At 44.8% G+C, this 24,038-nt stretch overlaps 1 protein-coding gene across 1 annotated transcript; it reads right to left on the bottom strand.

Annotated features, from left to right (window-relative positions):
* Positions 1–215: 215 nt before the first annotated feature.
* Positions 216–22,854, bottom strand: LOC119386091 (breast cancer type 1 susceptibility protein homolog). Its single transcript, XM_049414217.1, has 8 exons — positions 22,463–22,854; positions 20,674–20,727; positions 20,514–20,588; positions 17,876–17,964; positions 15,851–15,960; positions 12,548–12,590; positions 4,604–4,756; positions 216–271 (listed from the first exon to the last, which is right to left on the bottom strand). The coding sequence occupies exons 1-8, from the start codon at positions 22,531–22,533 to the stop codon at positions 216–218; spliced, it is 651 nt and encodes a 216-aa protein (XP_049270174.1). The 5' UTR covers positions 22,534–22,854.
* Positions 22,855–24,038: the final 1,184 nt, after the last annotated feature.

Raw genomic sequence — 24,038 nt, 5'->3', positions numbered from 1 at the left:
CAAAGATTGCTCTGTCTGCTCTCAAGGCTAGCAGACACCTTATGCCCTACAAACAACATTTGCAATGTTCTTCATTGTGAACAAACAACAGGGGAACTCAGTAAAAGGATATTGTAGTATAACAAACACTGTTTCACCGCTTTTTGATTACGACAGTTTTCAATTAATGCATTTTGCTTTGAAAAAAAGAAGAAAAGAAGAGCATAAAAAAAAGCTTACACAGCAATGGAAGTAGGCCTTGGCCTTTTGCTGGCGGCACCAATGTCGGCATCTGCATAAAAAGAAAGGGGCATTATAAAATGTGAGCATAAGGAGTGGCAACATAGATATGTCAATGAAAGTCACTGGATTAGTCACCACATAGGGTGTGTGCTCTTGACACGATTGTATTGTGGATACATTTCTATGCAAGGATAAGAAAAAAGATTTCTTTTGCATGTCTTTATGCAACGACACTGTGACCAGACAGTATGTTTGTTATGGTGCATCCAGACAACAGGCCAAACCACTCTTTTGGCCCGCGGCCTCGCCGTCACGTGACCCTCCACTTCCGGTTGGGAGAGGCCGCGGCAGGCCCGGGGAGGGAGCGCGCGAGAAATCCCAAAAACATTTTCACGGGCCGCCCATACCAGCCCTCGACGGCGGCCCGCGCGCTCGTGGGGGTGGTGTGTCAACAAAACCGGGTTTTTTATTATCTTTTTTTGGTAGCTGGGCACGCCGGCAGCTATTCGAACATGTGTTTCTGTTTGAAAACAAGCACGTGGGATCATTCGCGTCGTTTTTGTGGCCCAGTACTCGTTCTACCGTGCTTGTGTAAAGGTGGCTACGTGGAGCGACGATGCTATGTTATACTTTCCTCTCATTGGTGGATCAGTTCCTGACACTTTGGGACACTGGTCGCGATGATTATTCAAACAACCCAAAGAAGCAGGCGCTGTGGGAACGGGTGGCAAAAGAGATGACCGCGAAGTATCCTGCACATGGCTCTTACAACGTCAGTACGTGAAATTCTTTTCTGTATTTATATCAAGGTTTCAAAATATTTTTGTCACATGCCGAAATTCGAAGTACTAGCGTGTTTCAACGCGAGCTGTGATAAAGTTTGTTAAAATATCCTATTGCAGAAGTGCTGAAAACACTCTTCGCGAATAAGCGCCGGACGTTCCGAAAGGAGAAGAAAAAGCTTTCGGACACGAAGAGCAGCCAGGTGCTGGCGGAGTGCTACTCCAGCAAATGGAAGTTTTTCCATGCGATGTAGTTTTTGGAGGGTATCAATCAGCCTGCGCATTGCTTCGTCAGTGGAGCCCGCAGTGCACAAGGAGTGGTATGGCAAACATTCGTTTCCAGTTACCAACATTTGTTTCAAGTTACCTTATTCTCATTTTTGTCGTGGTGGAACTACCGCTTTAATTAAAATGCATCTGCCAGGGAGTGAACGAAGTTAATGTGCATGGCGCTCAGGGCTGCAAATGCTTTAGTTACCCATGTACTTGAAGAATTTTAGTAATTCATCAGCTGTTGTTTCGGAGTGCCACCTTCAATAGGATTTTGATGCCTTAAAGCGGTTGTCATTATGCTTGTATGCTAGGCTGTTTTTGTTACTTTCCCATTGTACAATGTTACAATCATGCAACTCCTTTTCTAATGCCAGGTTGATGAGCTGGGAGATCTCAGCAACGCAGATGAGGTTCCTGACAGTGTCTGTGAAATACAGCAGGAGAGCACACAACCCCTTCGCGATGAAGCAGCAGAAGCCCGAAGTAGCGTCACAGAGGTTTTGCACAGAGAAACGGAGGAGACTGCTGTGACAGCGACAGAGGCTAACACGAGTGGGCCGTGCAAGAAAAAGCGGCAACCAAATACGTCTGCCATTTCAAATGAAATTTTCACACAGCGGCAAGCTCTTCTAGAGCGCATAGCAAAAAATATTGAGCCAGTGGAGCCGGAAGAGCCTGCCGCTCAATTCTGTAGATATGTGGCATTGGTTATGAAAAAAATTAGCTTTTCAAGACAGCTGGTGTGCCAACAAGAAATAATCTCTCTTCTTCAAAAATACCTCGACAGTGAGTAAATTAGCGCACTCTGCACAAAATAGTATTTAATTTAATCCGTCTTACGTTACCTTCTCAACTTCTATACCTCTCTTAGTAATTATTTTTTATTGCGATGAAGACGTGCCCTTCAGGCGTAATAGGCACACTTTCTTCATATGTAGTATATGAACTATATGTGTGCTGTAAATCTTCTGCTGTGTATGAACTGAAGCAGTGTTTTGTGGAGTTTTCTATGACTCCATTATTCATGTATCTAATTTTTCCCACCAATAAAGAATGTCTAACCAAGTGAATAAATGAAACTTCTTCCATCAGTCAGTTTTTTATTTTTATTTTGTCAAGTTCAGGTAGGCAGAGTCATTCTGCCACGGCACCATTCCTCTGTTCTTGAAGTGCTTGCACAGGCTTTCACGTACGGCGACACCGAAGGCATTACTACGACCGCAAGATGCTTGCAGTCGGTGCAGCACATTTGATGGGGGCACACTGGCAGCTTCACCGCTAATGTGCACGTCACTGCTCAAAAAGTTGTGCAGCACAAGTCGCACAACTCTTTCGGGGCTAGCATAAATAACGGTATGTAAGCACCGAAATCTATTCGCGAGAATATCGAAGGTGTTCTCAGCGACTCGGCGAGCCCTGGACAACCTGAAAAAAGAACAAGCATTTAGAGTCAGTGGTGGTAAATTTCCGCAATAATTGACATCAACTTGCCTAGTTTGCTGCCTACTTAACTTTAAAGTAATTTAGAAAATATTACCTATAATTGAAGATTTTTTGGTCGTCCGTCAGGGAGCTTCTCCCAAAGGGTTTCATCAAATCTTCCCCTAGAGGGAATGCGTCGTCCTCGACGAAGACTGGTGGCAGGTGCATATCAGGTGACGCTGCCACTTGCACGCGCTCTGGAAGGTTTGCATGCTTCTTTTCGATGTCTTGTTGCAGCTCTGTCGTTTGCCAAATGCCGGCATCTCGATGAGAGGCTGGCGCTCCTACATCTAAGTAGATAAACCGGTATGACGCATTGACAACAGCGAAAAGCACGATGCTAAATGTGTTTTTATAATTAAAATAAATTGATCCTGAGCGTGGTGGTTTCACTATGCAAACATGTTTGCCGTCCATGGCTCCCACACAGTTCGGGAACTGCCACTTCTCTCTGAACATATCTGACACACAGCGCCAGTCCTCTTCCGTACGTGGCCTCTTCACAGATCCTTTTCTAAGGCATCATAGATTGCCGTGCACGTCTCAGGAATGAGGTCGTTGACAGTGGAATGGCCTAATCTGAATTGTCGGCTCAACGAATGATGGCTCTCCCCTGTAACGTTATAAAATACGACTTTACTATTTATTGGCTTTTCATTGTGCCTTCAAAAGATGAGTAGAATGTGGAAGTTACTGCAACTATCGCTACGACAAATGTGAATGTCAGGGGACTATAGGCACAACAAAAAACAGTAATTTCTCGGTAAGTAGGCAGTTTATGTGCCATGTTAACTGACATCACTGTATTTATACATAGCTGTAATAAGAAACAGTGCGTGGCATTAGTTTAAAAAGCAGCTTTGAGCCCATGCGGCTAACACAATGAGAAATTGTGCAGATTGATCTGTCTATTGCAACAAAATATTAGTGACGAACTATGCCTACCAGTTGCAAGGTAGCGAAGACTGACCTGTAGCCGTGTCCCTGGGGAGATGCTTCGGCGCATGGCAGTGTCTTGCCTGGCAATCAGTGGCCCCACGAGCGCCAGCAGCTGCGTAAACTGTTCGCACGATAGGCGAAGAAGCCGGCGATACTCATCGGGGTCAAAGAGCAAGAGCTCTTGATATAGGTGATTCTGAATTCCTCTTTCTCAAACATCTATGTTTTCATCTAACAGGATCGCTTCCTTTTGAATGAATATATTTGCAGATCCTCGTCGTCCTCAACCGATAGCGCGAGAGCCATAGCAGCCAGGGATTTCTTTCGCACAACCTCCATGTTCAAACTGACAACTTCTGTAGCGGTACGTCCTTTCCTCTTAGCTTTCGTGTTGTCACCTGGTATCAATTAGGTCTTCTTTCGTGTGTGTCGCATGGTTCTTCGCGTCATGGCATTTTTTTCTTGTTCGCATGCGAAGCCCTCCCGACTTTCGCCTGTGGGCAGTGCCTGTTTCCAATTTGACGGCACTTCCTGCCCTCTTTTGTCTAGCTCCATAGCCTCCGCTGCTCTCCCCTACCCCTATTGTGACCTCTGTCAGCGACTACCCCACGCCAACCTTTTGACTGACGCCGCCAACCTCTTGGGAGGCCACACACCGTGCTTTGCCCGCTTTTACACGTTTGTTGATGTTGTTGTTCGTTTCCTTAGTTTGTCAATTTTTTTTGTGTGTGTACGATCACTCCTGGCGTTCATTTGTTTCTTTTTTTCGCAAAATAGGCTTTCTGTTTCTACCAGTTCTGTGTGTACTGCGCGAATAGACAGGCGGCTGAGCGGAACCTGGGGTCTTGAGGCGTGCGAGGGGCACGCGCACTGCGTGTGAAAGTCACTGTCGCAGCGCCACCCACCAAGCTGCGGCGAGAGGCTTGAACTAGCCTCGGCCCACGCATCTCCCTCTCGTTCTGGTCCTCGAGTGTGTACGGCGCAAGCGGCCGGACCCCTCGCGGCACCGGCGTCACGTGACTCAGCCGCCCGCGGCGGGTGGCGGTTTGGCCCGTCGTCTGGATGTACCATTATAAGACAAAGCAAATAGAGAAGCAAGCTGATAAGGATAGAAAAATGGCCAGCTTGGTACAAATTCATGACATAACAGTGTGGTATAAAGAAGACCACAGGTTAACAACAAAGTAAAAATGCTGGCTTTCAAGTCAATATTTATTCCCAATGTGCATTTAGACACCATATCCAATGCATAAATGTCTGCAAATGCAACAGAGGTGTAGACGAGAACATGGCTTAGTTAAAAAAAAAAAATGAGAAAGCTACCGAACAGTCAGTACGGCATGAAAAAATTTTGGCACAACAGAAAAATGCTCCTTTTTACTGCACAGCTCTAGAGGTTTGCACTTCATACATAAGTGTTACTTATTTTACAGCAAAGCTGTTAGCCTCTTGCTGGTTCGGATTTTTCATGGTGTACGCTGTTGCATATTGTGCTCACAAAAAGCCCACTTCCACCACTTGCATTTCTCTCCACTTAGAGAGGCACCGTCCACTTGGACAACAAAGCAATCGGAGAGGAAAGCACAGGGGCTGTACAGTCAGTCGCAGGGCGTCAATCGACAGAATGCAATAGCCGACGGGGAAGGTTCTGCATGCCTGTCGATGTCACACTTGCCTACAGGTGAAGGGTTGGCCGGCTTTTCACAGACCTCGCTGAGAAGGGGAAGTGGGTTATGCATGCAGAAGCCCGCTAAAGAGCAGCGCAAGTATGAGCTGTTGAAAAAGAAAATACAACAGTACAGCCAGTGTTGGAGCCTGGTGCACTGCCAAACTTGAAGAGAAAATTTCGGATTTTTGAGCTTCAGCGACCTGAACCAACCCACGGTGAGGAACTGATCAAGCTCCGACTACGCTTTGGCAGCAAACGTGTCTGAGGTGGTCACAGGACCCATTGCTGTGTAGCACAGCGACCACAAGGCCGCTGTTACAGTGGATAAAGCGTTTTACAGCACTTTGTACGTGCAGAGCTTGTCAAATGTACCACTGCATTAACGAGAACAGACAATAATGCCAAGGAAGGTATAGGGGATGTTATTTGTAGTAATTAGGATATAAATGTGAAGAAACTAAAGTGGACGAAAAGATAACTTGCCGCCGGCAGGGACCGTATAGTATCATGTCCCGTGATGGCCACGAAATCAACCGTTGCAACTTGCATGGTATATGAGGGTGCAATTCTACTATTGGCCCACATAGCATTTCAGCTTTGCTCAACTCTGCTTGCAAATACCACCCAGTGATTTTCCTTTTTCTCGCATGAGCAACCATTTCCATACCTGTCAACCTACGGACGAAAAACGAGAGATTTGCAAACAAGAGGAATGTCAAAGATGTCAAAAGAGGAATACTGCCGTCACATTTGTACTCGTAGCAAATCGCATAGCTGCTACTACCATAGCTGCCACTACCTAGAACAACACGATGCCGATGCAGATGGTCTGCTGACAAGTCGTCAGCTGATGATGTCGCCAGAACGTGTTATCGTACAGCAAATGCTCATTAATTCGGATTTCATGGGACCGGAACAGAATGCCCGAATTAACCGAATTATAGAAAATATCAAGCAAACAATAAATAAATGTCTGTTGCATTAATACACTTTCATTTTCTTGATGAATATATAAATCCTCTACTTATTTTGCATAAGAGCAGTGTAAAAGCCGCAATTTTCTTCATCTTGCAACTTTGTTCACAATATGACCATGTCGCCAGACTCCCATGTTTAATCGACAAGAAAAGTGCTTCGCACCCCTCCCTTATATTACGTACCACCACTACCAAACGCACGTCACGATAGTTCTTTCGCAGGTAAGATGGCCAGCAACTGATAATTCGTCCATCGCGATGCAGCAAGCGAGTTTTATGCCAGCGTGCTGACCGCAGCTAAAAGCTCTTCATCTTGAACACCTTCCACCATATTTGAGTTTTGTGACGTTGCTCGTGCATTGCATCAAGTTAAAACGGAGTTTCTGAGTGCCGGATTCGCATGTGGACAAAATCATGGTCACTAACTGATGAAGATGGCGATGCGGACTGTGCCGCCTCTGTTTCAGTTGTCTGCAAACACCGTTTTCAGTCTTTTGTGTCGCACATTTGTGGTGCTTCGCGCTCGGCTCACTCTGATGATCGTCTGAATTAACTGGGTTGCAGCAAAATATGACCGTATTAACAAGAGTTTGACGCCAATAAACAATGCATATGCTGGCAAGGACCAGGCCACACATCCAAATTATCCAATTTTTTGGAATAATGAGGGTCAAATTAACGAGCTTTTACTGTAATAGGCCGCCACCGCCGACGCTTCCAAAGACAGTACAGTCGCCGACCGATAAATCGGAGACCGATAATTCTGACATTCTCTAATTCGGACAGCCGTGCGGCACCGCCGATGATCCCATAGAAGTAATGTGTAAAGACGACCGATATTTCGGACAGCTGCCAGATCTACATTCGATAATCCGGACCCTGTCCGAGACTGTCGCGCATGCCGAATCGCCAGCCATTATCTCCTCCAGCACCCGTACCATACAAAGTATGGCCTCAGAGATCAAAACGAAAGCTAATTGGGGATCTATGAGGCTTTATTTCGATCGCTACTTTATGCCTTAGAGATTTGTAATTGGAAATGCCAATCTTGGAGGCACTGGTCAACTGTGGGAAATCGTATCGACATCGCGAACATCCTACATTCCGGTTCCTGTATCCCCGCGCTGCGCTGCTATTGCTGCTATCGCCGCCATTCTGTCGAATGTGTCTGCGGTAAAGCGTTTTGCGCGCGTTCATTTTTATTTTGAGACTTGCTTTATTTTACGCTCTGCTGTCTCAAAAGATCCCAGTTAAATGACGCCAACGGTGCCCTCACAGCCAGCGCCGAAGGCCGCGCCGACGACAACGAAACGCGGCAGATACAGTCAACTGCCGATTTTTCGGACGCCCGATTTTCCGGACATGCTCGAAAATTTGGACGCTTTCGCGGCACCGTCACCAGCCCCACAGACGTCAATGGACAAGAACGTCCAAAATTTTGGATGCTAAAACTCTTCGACGTCTGATTTTTCGGACTTTCTGCCCAAACTGCAGGTCCGAAAGGCAATAATTGAAGCCCCCACCTCTGCCACGTCTATCATCTCGTAGGTTCGAACCAGCGCTTTCGCGAGTCGACCTGTTTGCGACAGTAGCAGAGTCCGAAAGTCAGCTTTGTCGCAATGCTGAAGTGTTATGGGGTGAAGCGGACCAGAAATTCGAAGGGGCCGCTATCACAGCGCCGTGCGGCAATGTCTTTACGGATAAGCAGTGGAAATGCACGGAGGCGCGATGGCGGCAGGTGGCAAACGCGCTAGTACGGCTCAATCGCTGACAAGCCTTACAATAAGCATCTTCAGTCAACTGCTCGGTAGTGCATGTGGCCTGGTGCAGTTGCATGCGTAGTAGTGCACGCATTTAATCGGCGAGAACCCAAACGCGCCGCGCCACCATTCATGCTACCTCTTTGTGTGACCGCTAAGTGCGCCGCACAGACGCGTTGCCTTCAGAAACAAAACCAGCTCGTCATCGTACAGCAATCACATCACACTGGCGGAGATACAGGCGGATTTGGTTGCACGTAAGTGGAAGTGCGTGCAGCAATGCACTGACAACTTTTTTCAGCCACCGGGACCCTGAAGTGTCAATAAAAGTTATTTTTTTCCGACGCATTCGTTTTTTCGGATATTCAATAATTTGGACTTATTTATGTTCCCCGTGGAGTCCGAATTATCGGTCGTCGAATGTATTTCGTCGTCGTGTAACATGATGGCAGTCCAAAAAACACCAGCAAAAAGCGTTGGACGACTTGTGGTCGGGAAGTCATCAGGAGATTGGCAGCCGAGCGAAAACATGCCTTGCTCAAACCAAATGCGCGACAATTCGACCCTCAAAGGCGAGATGCCCGCAGAGATAACGGCGGTCCTCCCAAGACCTTCTGGCATTTGTGCACCCCTCAGATGGTTTTTGTTCGCTTCCCCTTTGTTTATCTGCAACCCCGGTCCGCAACGCAGCGAAGTGTGGCTTGGGTTGTGTCACCTACGCCGAGAAGGACAACGGCAGAGGAGGGAGGCTGGCTCAACTGATGGAATGAGCACAACAGGTGGTCCCGTTTAACTTTCTCCGCGCAAGTCTGGTCAGTGTCGACAAGCATGACTCCTGTGTGACTAGAGAACCGGCCAACAAAAGCCTAGGAGCATGAGGAAATGCGGATGGTGTCTTCCACATAGTACAGTCAGCATCATTGCAATGTAAATAGGGCGACGACATGACAAAAGGCGCACCCGGTGACAGTCGGCAGACTGACATCAGCGTCGTGTCACTCTAGTGCAAACACGCCTTAAGAAGAAACACAAGCCATGGAGCATCCTGCTTTTGACCAACGCAGAGGCAGTTGTTTGTGGAGGGTATGAAAATGTTAGTTGTGTGGACGGTCAGCAAGGGCCTTCTGTTCAGTGACTTCCATGACCAAGCAACAGCAATGATGAAAATATAGGCCCTCATTGTGGTTCCACATATATTTCTGTAATACTACCAGCTAATGGTGAAATGGGCATCACTAAAGCAGAATTCCAACAGCTCAATGACATCAGGTGCATCCAATGATTTGTGATCAGCGGGTGTGTCATCTGTAAGCAGGACATCTCTGCATGTAGCTACAGCCGGATAAATGGGGGCAGACGTGAAGAGCACCATCTTCATCCATGGCAATGTGGCACATATTCTCTATTAATTGAATAGGAATGTATGTTGTTGCCTTGCCAGCCGCTGGGCATAACATTTTGTGCAACCTACAAAGCAGGCGGCGCGGTGGTGACCTGCCAAGTTCACTGTTGGAACAGTGGGCATAAACACCTTTTCTAATCCATATAGCGTTGCATACATGTGACAGCCTAATAACGGTGCATGAACAGACAACAAACATAGAAGAGACATACAAGCCCTGATGACATGGTTGTTTGTACATAGCAGAAAAGCTTTTGCTGCAGTGGTTGCATGTCAAAAACCTTGGGGAATAATGCTGCAGGTTTGCTTGCAGGCCTTTCGTGGGGTCTTTTTGGATTCTGATGTAGATGCTTATGTCCAAGAGCAAACCTATCATTTTCACATTCTATGCACATCTGTTTAGCCACAAAATGGCGTTTCCCTTGTGTGCAGGAATGATGGCGATATAGGAATTGTTTGGACGCCTTCTCTTCACCATGCTAGCTGTCCTGATGAATTTTCGTTCAGCTCTCGACAAAACGAGAGCATGGAGGCACTGCACTATTTTTTGTGCTCCCAAAAACAAAGTGAAACGGTGCAACAGTGAACTTTCACGGAAATATTCATTCTGCGAAGGTTACGCTGTTCGTACTGAACTAGAATAGTACACCCTGTGGCATTTCTTCGTGAGCAATGTGCACGAATTGCCTCAGAAATAGCCAACTGAAGTCACTGCAAAGGCAGGTGAGTTTGTTGCTAAATGCATCTGCAAAAGCAGATGAGCCTTTAGGTTTTTATTTTGGTGAAATAACACTACATATCAATACAAATCTGCAGAATTTGCAAGTTTCTATTGTGCAGGGATGTTTGCCGCTCATTGGTGATCGACCACAAAATCATGCACGATTGTATACATACTTCGAGTCAACCTAACTGATGTTTAAACTGTAACATCTCTGATCGATTACATATGTTCGTCCTTCAATTTTTTTTTAATACTATATATATATACATATCTTGCAATGGCAGCCTCAAGGATGTTGCATACTATAATGTCAAAACTAGATGAACAACTATATACAGCAACATTTAGTAAAACTACTGTTAGAATGCTTGACACTCCATGAAGAAAAAAAAAAAATTAGACCAGGTTGAAAAATGTATTCAAAAAAAGGGCGTCACCCAACACTTCAAGAAGTCACTTTCGTCAGCATAGTCAACACTCCCATATAATCAGTGGCTTACACTAACTGCAGTAACCACTTTGACAGCTTTAATCAGACAGAACTGCAACGTTACATGGTTTGCTTAGCAAGAGCACACACACACAAAACACAGCAAAACAAAGAAAAAAAAAGGTAATGTCAAGCTAGCCCTGCTTTCATTTTTTAAATGCGAAGCATTTCTTAGCGAACCTCTGGCACTTTGAGCGTTTCTATCTACGTATCTATCTATCTATCTAGCCGCCTACGTCTGGGTGCTCTCATAATCGCCTCCTTAACTTGGTGTAGGCCAAAATTTGCATGGGAGGGTAAGAGGATTTGACGAATGTGACTGTCGGGTCATTACATTGATAACGTGAAAATCCTGTCGCGTACGTCGTCAAACCCTTTCCACTGGACAGATGTGGCACATACCCGTTTACCACAGGCCGCAGTTTACGGGTATGCGCCACAGGTGATTGACAGTTTATATCTACCCAGGAACGGCGAGGACAGACATTGGTAGCTTAAATGCGAGAGCGTTAAGAAAAACCAACATCGGCAGCATTGACCGGACGAATGGAAAGAATGAAAATTAGGATCCCAGCAGGAATCGAACCCAAGCATTCTGCGTGGTAGTCAGGTATTCTACCACAGAGCCACGCCAGGTCTATAAACTGGTTTGGAAAAACAGCCTACGCAGGCGTAATATCGATGCAACGCGTCAATTGTGGTTGTGGTGCTTGCTATCTAATTTTACAGAAAAGCAATAAACAATACGTGATACTCCTACGATGTGTACTCCTACGATACAGGCATCATATCAGATTAAAGTCTGTGGCTCCAGTGCTGGCTCCGCTTTTGTAGCAGTCTAATATACATTACATTTGTATTCCTATGATTCCGCAAGCTATATTGAAGCGTTGCTCGACCCCGGACGAATGAAATTATGAATGAAAGTTACGTATGATATCCACATCACCGCACCGTAAAGTGCACTTAGTCCGCAAGAACGATGCAGTGTCCACTTCATTTCTTACGAGGCTGGGCGATGGCCTCATGCTAACCGAGGATGATGCCAGATTGATTGACAGCCGCTTTGTAGACTAGGCTACGTAGGCCACGTACGCCCAGGTAGTGTACGAATACGACAAGCGCCATCCACTGATGTTGGTCTACGTAGCACTATCCTGGCCTACAAGCCTCGACGGCCTATACCTAACCTACGCGAAGGGTGACTTCGGGTTCCGAGATGTCGCCGGCTCTATCGACAGACAATTTGTCGTCAAAATGACCGACGCATCCATGAATTCCAACAGCTGTACTATACCTCATACTTCACTACACGTGGACCCCTTGTCGCCGCGATTACGACCGGATCCTATAACAAGTCATGACCAGCTGCTGGTGCTCACTGATCACGGAGATGATGACCTTGTTCAAGAACTGTCAAGAAATTGTTCCACACATGCATACGGGCTCGTGAAACGTGCGTGCGTTATCCATCATAAAGGACAAGTATAAGCACTACATATCAGCTTACCGCTTCTGGTGTTGGTAATACCGACTTTGCCGTTGGCAGTGTTACCGAACCGTAAACAACTAGTTATATAACACATATGCGGCTCTTGAACATATATATGTGCGTATGAAGTTTATACAGATCTATAGCATCATTTTGTAACTTGTCGCTCAGTAAAAAAAATTATGCCCCAGTCACCTTCCCGCCGCATGCTTCGCATGACACCGACTCCCACGGTACGTGGGATCTGCCGAATTTTTTTTTCACAAGCTGCATGCAATACCTGTAATGTGATAAAATATGATAAAAATGAGGTGTAAAAAAAAGAGATGGCTTACCAGTGTGCACGACAAATGCCCTTTTGTTCGTTGCACGTGAGCCCTGTTGGAAGAAGACATGTGAAAGTATAGATAAGTAAAATTGAGAGGCTGTTGCTGTCTTTTAGAGTAAAACTGAAACATAATCCACTGACCATTACTTATTTTTTCCTTCATCATTACAAGAGTACTAATGAAGTTGAAAAAGGCAGACTAATTGGCTAGTTGGTAGGGCATTATGCACTACTGTGTGAATACTTTTGAGGTTGTAGAAATTACCTCGTGCTTCTTGCTTGTAATATAGATAACACTCGGCAAGAATGAAGGTTGGAAAACAGTTAGTGTCACTGATGATGCAGAACAATATTCGCAGAACAATATTTTAGTGAGGGTTAGAGCGTTTGGACTTCCATTTAACGCAAGAAGAATCACCAGTTCATATGTCAGTGCTCCTTTTAAAAAAAGCCAGTACTACTCATTTGAGTTGTTTCTGTTGATAATGCTTTAACTAAGTTAGAGACTTTCTTTTCCAAAGCAACAAGCAGAAAACCAAGAGGCGTCAAATGCACTAAATGAGTAATGAAGACCACTTGACCTTTTTAGCGTCACTAACACATCGGTAAATCGACTTAGGAGCTTTTCACATTTCAAATCAACACATGGGCTGTGAGAGATGCCATAGCAGGAAATGCACAATTGATTGTGATCACCCGGTGTACTTAACCTAAGCATATGTGAGTATATTTAAAATATAAACCTAAGCACGTGAGTGTTTTTACGTTCCACTCCTATTGCAATACAGCTGCAAAGGTTGAGAATCAAGCCTGGAATCTCACACTCAGGCGCATATCAATATAACCACTTGAATACTGCCGAGGCAAGACAACCCAAGTACCCAATTTAGTAAATCAATGTTTTTGAACACTTAATGTTCAATAAATAACCCCGAAGACATACTTTCCTTCCAGGGACAACAATACTTGGAAGTGTGCAGAAAAATAGCCAGAACAGAGAGACCAAGAGTGTGTCAGAGAGTTCTTTTAGACACCAAAAGCTGACATGGGATTGAGACACCAGGACAAACACATATGCGGGGATTGGATAGTTCACCTCAGTGCCGGCATAAAGAACCGATGTCTCTCCTTCAAGTCTGGAGCACTGTTGCCTTTCATGACAAATGAATAACAAGCTGTGAAGTGGAGCTACACTAAGCCAAAGAGGGCTGTCAATACAGCTGTAAAATATACTGTCAAGCTGTGGTGACTGTGAAGAACAGAGAAGAAGCCAAAGCATGAGCTCAAGGACTTGACTCACTAATGTGCGAACTTGTGCCAAGCAATGTGAAGAACTCTCAAAACACGATATTGGCGAGGGCAGTAGTCAACGGTAGTAATACACAGCACTGGTTTAAATGCACTGGCTATTTGTACATGAGCCATCAAACATACCAGCCTAATCACTGGCGTTCACATAAAGAAATGAATGTTCCAGTATGTTCACCACTATTAGTGACGCAGCTACAATCTAACTTCAGATGAGATTACTTCGCTACGGAATTGATTACATTCAGGAATGTTCATATGCATGAAAGCACATCTTGCTCTGACTAATAACACTGCAAAAGTTTTCAACGGGTGAACAAAGGTCACTTGTAATACAGTCGAACCCACTTATAACGATCCCACATATAACGATCTATCGGTTATAAGACCATATTTTTGTGCACTTACGATTTTCCTATGCTAACCATTGAAGCTGCGTCCAGATATAGCGAACATTTTTCAAAGCCTCCTACTTTTACAACGTACACTTCAGACACGGTCGCGGTAAAAATATGGCGCATACAAAGCGAAATAAAAAAAGTTAAAACATGCCTTCTAAAGCGTGACAGGAGCGCGCGCTCGCCCGTGCCCCGCTGCAGTTTACTCGCGACTAAGATACCCAGATAGGCGAGCACCGCACGCAGATTTCGGACGCTGCGAGCGAGGTCGCTCACTTTCCAGCCTTTTCTTCAGTGGTAGAATGGCATTGAGGGGAAAAAAAAATAGCAGGCAGCATGAGGCCTTGCGGTCAGCTTTCGCACAGTAACCTTTCCTGACGCCGTTCTCTGCAGCTACGACCGCCTGCGATGAACTAAACAATGCCTTGGAACGCAAGAAGGCATAAATGCAAGAAGTGATAATCACGATAACTTTCCATCGCATAAAGGTTCACTGCGTCCCTAAACTCGTCGACGCCACAATGTGCCGCAAAAAGTTGTCCGTCTTTTCGGCAGAGACCGGTCGATCGGTGATTACGACTCCCGCGTGATTGCGTCGATGCCTTCGCGGATAAGCATCAGAAATGAGCGAAGGCGAGGTGGCGGCCGTCGAAGAACGGGCCATTATGCCTTATAGCTGACAACCTTATCACAGTCATCTGTAGATATCTGCTGGGCTGAGCTTGTGGCGTATGCCGTACACTGCGGATTGACAGCGGTACGAGCACACCATCCTTAGCCATACTGCCGTTCGCAAGTTCGCTGCCGCCGCGTCGTGCAAGACCGCTTTAAAGTGCGCGTCGCTTTGTAGAAACGAATAGCTCGCTGTTGTTAAGCGGCGCGGGCACCGAGAAACGTCGATGCACTGACAGCGAGCGTATACTGCGTGTTTGACTAGGTGACTACTGAAGTGCGCCGCGCATCGTCGGGCAGGGCCGCGAGAGCATCACGGAGACGTAGAGTGCGCTTTGCTTGCAGAATGCTTGTTTTCGCCGCGTTGAACGAACAGGCTACTCGCCGCACCCGTGCACGGTCCGGAGTGAAGCAAGCACGAAGAACGTACAAACGCGCGCATACGGCATACAGCAAGCGGCCCGGCAGTGAATCCGCGACCCGAGTAGGCGACGAGCTGCACGCAACTAGCCAGGGATGATCGGCTCCACGTCGTGGTACCGCGCTTCAGTGAAACGGTGTCAGCTCATTGCAAAGCCGGTTAATTCACTCGTGAGCACGCAGCGGGCGTCGCTTCACGACGCGAAAAGGCTTAGCCTGTCACCGAAGGGGTTGTTAGCACTTTAATAAAAGTGCACAAAGAAAAAAAAACGGCTTGGCCGCTAAGCGCACGTTTTTAAGGGCGAGTCCATATACAACGAACTACTGATATAACGACCACTTTTCGCGACACTTTCGAGTTCGTTATAAACGGGTTCGACTGTAGTTGGTTACGTACGTGTGTCGATATGATTGCACTTCAGCAGTATCATCCCATGCGGAATTCACTATGTCTGCGTTTTCTCGCACATGAAAGATAAACAGCTGCAGGAATGAACAAAAGGGAAGCTCACAAAACTCAGGGAACTTTTGCACGATGTCGCCGCTTTCTGGGCAGCTGAATGAACAGAACGCCGCTCCAGAGATGCATTTGCTGGTTCTAACTGGCTCTTTGGTGGTGTGACTGTAAACACATCAAAGGATTTCTGTGGGTTTCAAGTCTCCTACATTATCCAAAATCACTGTTTAAAGCTCTGGTGCACATGCATACATTCACAGACACACACAAACACGTAAATAAACAAACAAATACTAATTACCAGCACTAAAGAAGGGTAGCCACACTCCCTTTCGACTCTGATGGTGATATCTGGTGGTGGTCTCTGGTGATATCTCACCAGTACCCCCACAAGAAAGCACCCATATTTCAATGACACTTTTGTTTTCATATGTGACACAATAAGGGATGGCAGTTTATTTTCCCATACCAATTCTAGCCTGCTTCCTAGAAAAGAACACTACTTAATCCACTTTTTTATACACTAAAAGCTAGTTAATTAGGGTTTCGTGGAATCACAAAAAAATGTCCAAGTTAACCAAATGCCAAATTATCAAAAATATCAAGAAAACAATACACAAATGCCCAATACATCAATAAACTTTCATTTTCTTGATGAATACATACATGGTGTACTTATTTTGCTTAAGAGCAGTGCAAAAGCCACAATTTTCGTCATCCTGCGACTTCATTCTCAATGCGACCACGGCGCCAGACTCCCGTGCTTAATTAGCCCGAAACGTGCTCTGCATCCCTCCCTTATTACGTACCGCCACCAATACCACCACTATGCCCACATGACAATAGTACTTTTGCATGTAAAATGGCCGCCAACTGATAGCTTGCCCATCGCAATGTAGCAAACGAGTTTTATGCCAGCATGCTGACAGCAGCTGAAAGCTCTTCATATTTAACAGCTTCCGCCATGTTTTAGTTTTGTGACATTGCGTGCGCACTGCATCGAGTTAAAACAAGGCTGCTGAGTGGCCGATCCGCATGTTGATAAAACCGTGGTCACTAACTGATGAAGATAGCGACGCGGACCGTGCCGCCTCGTTTTGGTTGTCTGCGCACGCAGTTTTCTCTCCTTTGCGGCGCTTCACACTCGGTGCGTCTCGAGGATTGTTCGAATTAACCGGGTTGCTGCCAAATGTGACCGCATTAACGAGTTGTCTGGCAGGTACCAGACATGTCCAAATTATCAGATTTTCCAAATTAACGAGGGTCGAATGAACAATCTTTTACTGTATAACTATTTCGACACCTGAAAACAACGCCAATGGCATAAGAAAACAATGCAGGCAGCCAGGTACAAAAAGCAAGCCAACTAAACTAAACACTGAAAGTAAACTAGAAAGTGATACTATCATGGTGGTCAAAAATAGTCAGTTCTCCGATTGAACTGCAGGCTATGCAGCACCACAGCTTTGCCTGGAGGGCCACAGGGAGTCAAAGACATACTAAACCACTTGTTTAACTTGGTAATAAAACATAACAACCTGTAACCAATATGACACTGTGAACATGCAAGAAATCAACTACAATTTCACAAATAGGTGGATAGCTTGCTCTCCCCTGTGGCTGAGCAACGCTCCCACTTCTTTTTCAGTCATTAGTTACATCAGCGCTATCATTACAGCCAATGTAACAGTTAGCAGATGCATGCCATTGGTGCCCATCGTGCCAGGACTAGGAAGTGGGTAATCGGTGGGTGTTAACACAGCCTGCCATTCCTGTCAATGTTCCTTTGTTGTTCTCGAGCACCTGTTACAAGCAAACTACAATGTTTACCATGAGTGCACCACGAAAACAAGACAAAGGAAGGCATAGCAGGCAGTGCCCCGCTATCATCATCGCCGCAGCTGAGAGGAAGCACCAAGTTGAAAAGAAATGGAGAAAGTAAGCACTGCACACACTAGATTCCCCTTCATGTTAGATCCCTTAAAACATCTTCAGGAAGATATGTGCTCAAATCCACACCACTTCTTCCAGAGTGTTTTTTCCGGGTTTCGAGAAAAGTGTTTCAATGTCAAACTCTCACCTTCCACACCAGTGTCATTCTTCACAGCCTGCACCAGTTGCTTCACCTTATCCACCAGCTTGACTATGAGGTCACTCTGGGTGAGGCTCCTGCAACAAAGTCAAAATTCAAGCATAGCTACATAAGCAGTTCACAATTATTCAAAAAGTCAGAACGTATTTAGCAGTAAACATGGGTGAAATGTGCTGGCACTATGTTGGGGGATGGCACAGTGGCAGCATCAAACAAGAGTGATCACATTCACACCAGTGGTGGTCAAGTCTGTGCATCTCGATAGTGTATGCACAGAGGTGATACCCACAGCAAACGTCAGCATTATAAAAATGTGCTGGCTTGCACACGGGAAACAGTAAGCGCTGTGAAAGATGTGCCACGTGTCCGTATGCAGTTGACTGCACATGGACATTCTTAGAAGTGCTGTATTCCGCCTTATTATGCACGCGCCTGTGGCACAGAGGTCAGATCACTGAGCTTCAGCACCAGAGGCCTCAAGTTGAAATCCAAGTCCTGAACATTTTAATTAATTTATTTATTATTTGCCTACTTAAACATACCCCATCACCACCATCGTCCTTATTCACAGCTATACCCAAGCTACAGTCTTCTGATTGACTCCGTGGATGATTTTTACAAACTGATGATCCCACTGCTAATCCCACAAACAAGCAGAGCAAATCTCTAACGTACTTTTAATGTGCACATTAAAAACGAAAATTTTGCTGACTGGCATGACAAAATTGGCAGTTTCGTGAACCACAATAAATCGAAAGTGGTAACAAGGCGTACCAGGGCCCAAAAGCACAGTGTCCTGGATGGCGCCGGACATTTCACAACGCTGGCGAAATTAACACTGGCAGCCACACTGCAGGCATCACACCTCGATGGTGTACGGGATTAAAACGATGGGAAACAGTTGCCGTAAATCAAAGCTCAATAGGAAAGAGAACTTTAGCTTGAAGTTTAGTGTTTGTTCTATTTGGAGCAATGTATGCAGCATGGTGTGATATGCACCACCATGCAGAAGGAATGCTTGTGTGTATGTCTGCTAATGCTCATGCCAGCAGCCGAAGGCTGAATGCTGCACTAGCTAAAATGCAGAGATTATCAAGCATACCACAATGATGGCGGTACCTAGAATGTCCCTGTGAATTCGTGAGCTGCAATGTTGGCACACTAAATACGCTCGTTTCAACGGTGGCAGGAATCAGTGTGGCAACACTAAGTGAAACTGGTAAAGTCAACAACTGCTGTCAAGGCTGTTATAGGTTTTCTGAATAGTACAGGACTGGACACCAGACTCTAGCGAAACCCCTATGGTACACGGTTATTGTATATACGCATAACTCTTTCCTCTCCCAATCATCACCCCACATCACTCCTTTTTCCCCTTTCCCTTTTCCCCTGTGCAGAGTTGCAGGCTAGAGTGAACTAGCTTAGGCAGACTTCTCTGCCTTCAAATGAATTCTCTCTCTCTCTCTATATATAAAGGCGTATGTTTATTTTACACATTGCACAGCATTGGCGTAGCCAGGGAGGGTTGGTGGGGTTCGAACTTCCCCCGAAATTTTTTTATTTTGCATGCGTACATATACACGCACACATACAGACATGTGCAAGCATACATTAAGGTTGGTTGCCAGCCACATTCTTGAGGCAATGTGCAGCATTGAGTAGAGAAATGTTAGATGTACCAGCTAATGCGAGTCGTATGATGTGTTTCGACTTCGCAGAAATTCACCACAGCAACAAGGAATGTATGTTTCTCCTTCTTGGTCCTGCATCATTTACTTGCAAAGTTTTTGGTTGTGGAAAGAATAAAAATTTAGATCGCAGCAGGAATTCAACCCAAGCTTTCTGCGTGGCAATCAGGTATTCTACCACAGAGCCACGCCAGATCTATAAACTGGTCTGGAAAAACAGCCTATGCAGGCGTAATGTCGGTGCAACGTCAATTGTGGCTGTGGTGCTGGCTATCTAATTTTACAAGAAAGCAATAAACACTACATATGTGCTCCTAAGATACACGTGTCACATCAGATCACCGTCTGTGGTTCCAGTGAAGGCTCCGCTTTTATAGCAGTTTAATAAACATTACATTTGTATTCCTATGATTCAGCAAAATATATTGAAGCATTGCTCGACCCCGGAGGAATACATTAACAAAAGTTACGTATGATATTCACATGATTGGACCATAAAGTGCACTTAGTTTCAATAATACTGACGTATATACTCTAACATGGGGGCTGACATTACGTCGCACCGTAAGTTACCCTTTAAACGCGAGTGTTGTCGACGTGCCTGGTAAGCCCACGATGCGCACACAGCTACTACACTTATAAAAACGTGTTGATCCACCTCGTAACGCTTGGCTCAAAGCCATAAAATACAGCATGGAAGTACTCGCTGACTGCTTCGCATGAAATCGATTCCCACAACGCGTGGTATCTGCCGAATTTTTTTCCTAAATGTAATGTGGTTTGCCCTTTCCGTTATGTTTATGATCGATCAAAGACTGCATAAACACTCTGCCCACATCACATGATCAGACCTATGTGTGTATGTAACTGCTACAGCCCATTTAAGTCAACACATTTAAGTGAACACACAGTAAATACAATGAAAGCATTGCACACACCTTTTCGTGACCACAGCTTTGCAAAGTGGACAGGGAATCTTGTAGTTGTCTTGGAGTGCCTTTTCCAGACATAATCTAAAAACAGTAAAGCAGCCTTGAATGACACAACATTCTCATATTTCAGGATTTACTAGTGAAGAAACACTTCCATGGCACACACCTGCAGAATCTATGATGACAACTCGTTGACAACGGATCCCGTAAAATTTCCAGGCTAAAAGACAAAAAGAAAATGAAAAGATAACTTTGGGAAGCAAATAAAGCACCAAGACTATTTGTAAAGTGTTTTCTGCATTGACATTTTGACTGAATAATAAGTTTTTGTGGTAGGGAGTTTAATGCCAAATAAAGATTCGGCTTTTACGCAAGACCATGCACACAGTGGACATGCATCTCTTTCTTTGCAAAGGAAGACAATGCAGGTCCTGCAACTGATAAAAACAAATACACACATCATGCACATAGTTTATTCACATAAAAGCATGTGAGCTTACATGCCAATTGATAAAAAGAAACAATGATGACAAAGACGCCTTTGTCATCTCACTTGTCCTTTGTCTAGTGTTTGCACTCAGTATCATTATGAATGACTTGTTCCAACTTGCCAAACTAGCAACTTTGTTGTGTTCAACATTAATGAGCAAATTGTGCCTTCACAAGTATATATGAATGCTATATATCCTTGTAGCTGATTCATTAGAAAGCCCACGGCAAGACAGACAAACCGTGGCATACTAACACAAAAATCATTTAAAGAGGCTGTCTTACAGATACATTCACATCATTGATGCAACGTTAAGACAAGCAACAAACCAGTGTGTTTTTTTGTGCTGCAGTCTAAGCAAGACCGAAGTTGAGGGGAAGATGGAGGCTGGGAGTGATGAGAAATCGTTGAGCTTGAAATGTGGCTGTAGCCAACATTTCAACAAGAGGCCTTGTCTCCAGACGCCAAAATGTTGGCCCCAGCGACATTCCATAGTCAACAATTTTCGACTGTTTCTACTGCAAAGCCTGTTATGGCTAGTGGCATGGCTAAAACACATTGGCGGGCTGGTTGGCTAACATCCATGATTGAGAGGGTAAGCGCAATTTCACGACAAAGAAAGAAATGAGTCTGTATCTGAGTTTTCTTTCTTCATCCTTGTGAGGCTGTGCTTACTCACTCTATCATAGTGGCATGGGCTGAAGTAATTTTCTTTTTCTTTTCCTATACTCCTACTTATTAAATGCTTCTACTTCAGGTAACTTATCTAGTATCACAGGTGGTTTGCTATGTTACTAGACTTCAAAAAATTATCTACCGCAGGTGTATGCCACCCGAGACTACAGATACATCAAAACAATAAAGCGTTTTAATTCCTGGCTGTTCTTATAAAGTGAGAAATAATCATCAGCGCCATGGTTACTCTGAGCCCGCCGACTAGCTGACCTAAGATTTTATTTCAGACAAGTGAAATGTGTCGTGAAAATCAACACTTAATTGTGACCCACGAAATGTTTACAGAGGTGGGCAGAAAAAAAGGTCGTACTCGATTCTGAGACGGTCGATGTCAAATTCTGCAATATGACATCGACCGCCTTTGTTTAAATAAGTAAATTACTGAGCTACACGAAAAGATGTTTGCAGAGGCGAACACAAAAACGTTTTACGCAATTTCGAGGAGCGAATATTGCAATCTGACATCGTTAGTTGTGCCAGAGATATCTAAAGAATTTTACTTTAGACTGGCTGTATGGTGCTGATGAGAGTCTCTGCCTTCACGCTATCTTGCAAAGATTGTTCGCTATTTCGTCCGGCACAAGACCACAATTACAAACAAACCACTACGTGAACAAGGCGTGCAAAACGTCCACCACAGAGATCTTCGTTGCTTCACAGGTGAAACCTGAAGGCAAACCCTTCGCTATGCGAAGCTTGCTACAGAAACACGAACACTAACGTTGCTTACCAAATGGGGCACTCGAGAGATTTCACGAGCTGAACCGCCGTGTCCTTAAGGTCTTGCTGGAACGTAGGCATATTGTTCACAATGTCCGAAGTGGCGGCAACGTTCACGAAAATATGCGTCGGTGACGGATTGCCATTATTTACGGCGTCGAGGTAGTTCAGCCCGCTCAGCGTCTTCCCGGCGTCTCCGTTATGGTGGTGGTCGAACAGCAGTCATTCAACCTTTACTCACGGAGGCGAACTGTTCAAAGCCTACGCATAACAACACAACGGCTATAAGGGCGTGGTAAAGCGAACGTTTCCATGCAGACAACACAGTTATAAAGTCACAAGCTCGCACGAAGCACTCGCAGACACCTGTGTTATGCTTGCCGCCAAATGAGCTTCCCGCATTTTTCTTTACATCTGCCGCGCGCAATAGAAATATCAGGGTTTCCAGTTCAATAGTGACTTTTTTCTCTAAATTTAGTAAAATAACTTTTTTGTGTGATTTGTTTGAGATAAAACTTTGCAGATACTTAGTACAATAATTTGCCTTTTTATTTAGACAAAAGTGATTTTGCTATTACCCGAGCCTTCTCGAACAAGTCTCGAAGGCCACACTTTGACGTATAGCAAATTAACGTTGCAGATGCCCAAAAAGTGACTCAACAATTGTTTAAAATATTAGCTTCTATATAAACAGTAGTGTGAAGAGTAAAAAAAAACGATCTTGCTGCAATATAGGTGGTGTCCAAATTCACGCCCGAGCGACAGTTATTTTGAAATAAGAAAGACGAATCTCGAAGGCTATAATTTTATCATTATGGGTGCGCCGAAACCGAAACCACTCTAGCTAGTCTTGGCTAGTTCACTGTAAAGTGATCAGATCTTTTTTACCTTTTCTACCAAAAGTGAAAAATCTAGGGACATTAGTTAACTGTAACTTGACGATCCGCAAATACAAGACGCCAGTGTTTGTATAATACCTATTTATAAATAAAGCACAAAACAGCGGTATTGCAGTACATTTCGGCAATGACAAACGAAGAGAAAAGGTTTTAACAGCTGTTTAAGCCGACCGTTAGTCCGTGCAGAGCGAACAGAAAACTATCATCAACGTGAACCAGCACACGCTATATTCATCCACTTCATCTTCTGCTTCGCTCCCAAAACACGTGCGCTGATCTGTCCGGCGTGGTATGCAGTAACTCTGATGGGCGAGAGAACGAGTACAGAGAGAGATAGAGAAATTAAGAGATAGAAAGAAAGAAAGAAGTAAAGAGAAGAAAGGAAATAAAAAGATAGAAAGTAAAGGGACGAGAAAGATAGGAAGACACACAAAGAAATGGACAGAAAGAAGCAACACAAAAAAGAGGTAGAAAGAGAGCAAGACAGAAAGAAAGAGCGAGAGAAAAATAGAGAGAGAGAGAGAAAGAGCGAGAAATAAATATATAGAGAAAGACAGAAAAAGAAGTAAACAGGGACAAGAAAAGATACAAAAGACAAAGAGAAAGAAAGAGAGGAAGAAAGAAAGAAAGAAATAGAGAGAAACAAGGCAGGCCGCCCAGCTCTGCACAGATTCCTTCAGGCTTTTC

The sequence above is a fragment of the Rhipicephalus sanguineus genome, chromosome 3 (genome assembly GCF_013339695.2).
Source record: "Rhipicephalus sanguineus isolate Rsan-2018 chromosome 3, BIME_Rsan_1.4, whole genome shotgun sequence".
Taxonomy (NCBI): Eukaryota; Metazoa; Arthropoda; class Arachnida; order Ixodida; family Ixodidae; genus Rhipicephalus; species Rhipicephalus sanguineus.
The sequence above is the reverse complement of the archived record's forward strand: the minus strand, read 5'-3'. Positions and strand labels throughout refer to the sequence as shown.

Coding starts and splice junctions, on each gene's coding strand:
- LOC119386091 (XM_049414217.1), bottom strand. CDS start 22,533: ATGCCTACGTTCCAGCAAGACCTTAAGGACACGGCGGTTCAGCTCGTG. Junction 20,728..22,462: donor TCTCTCGAGTGCCCCATTTG/GTAAGCAACGTT, acceptor TTTGTCTTTTAG/CCTGGAAATTTTACGGGATC. Junction 12,591..15,850: donor GCAAAAGTTCCCTGAGTTTT/GTGAGCTTCCCT, acceptor TTCTTCCAACAG/GGCTCACGTGCAACGAACAA.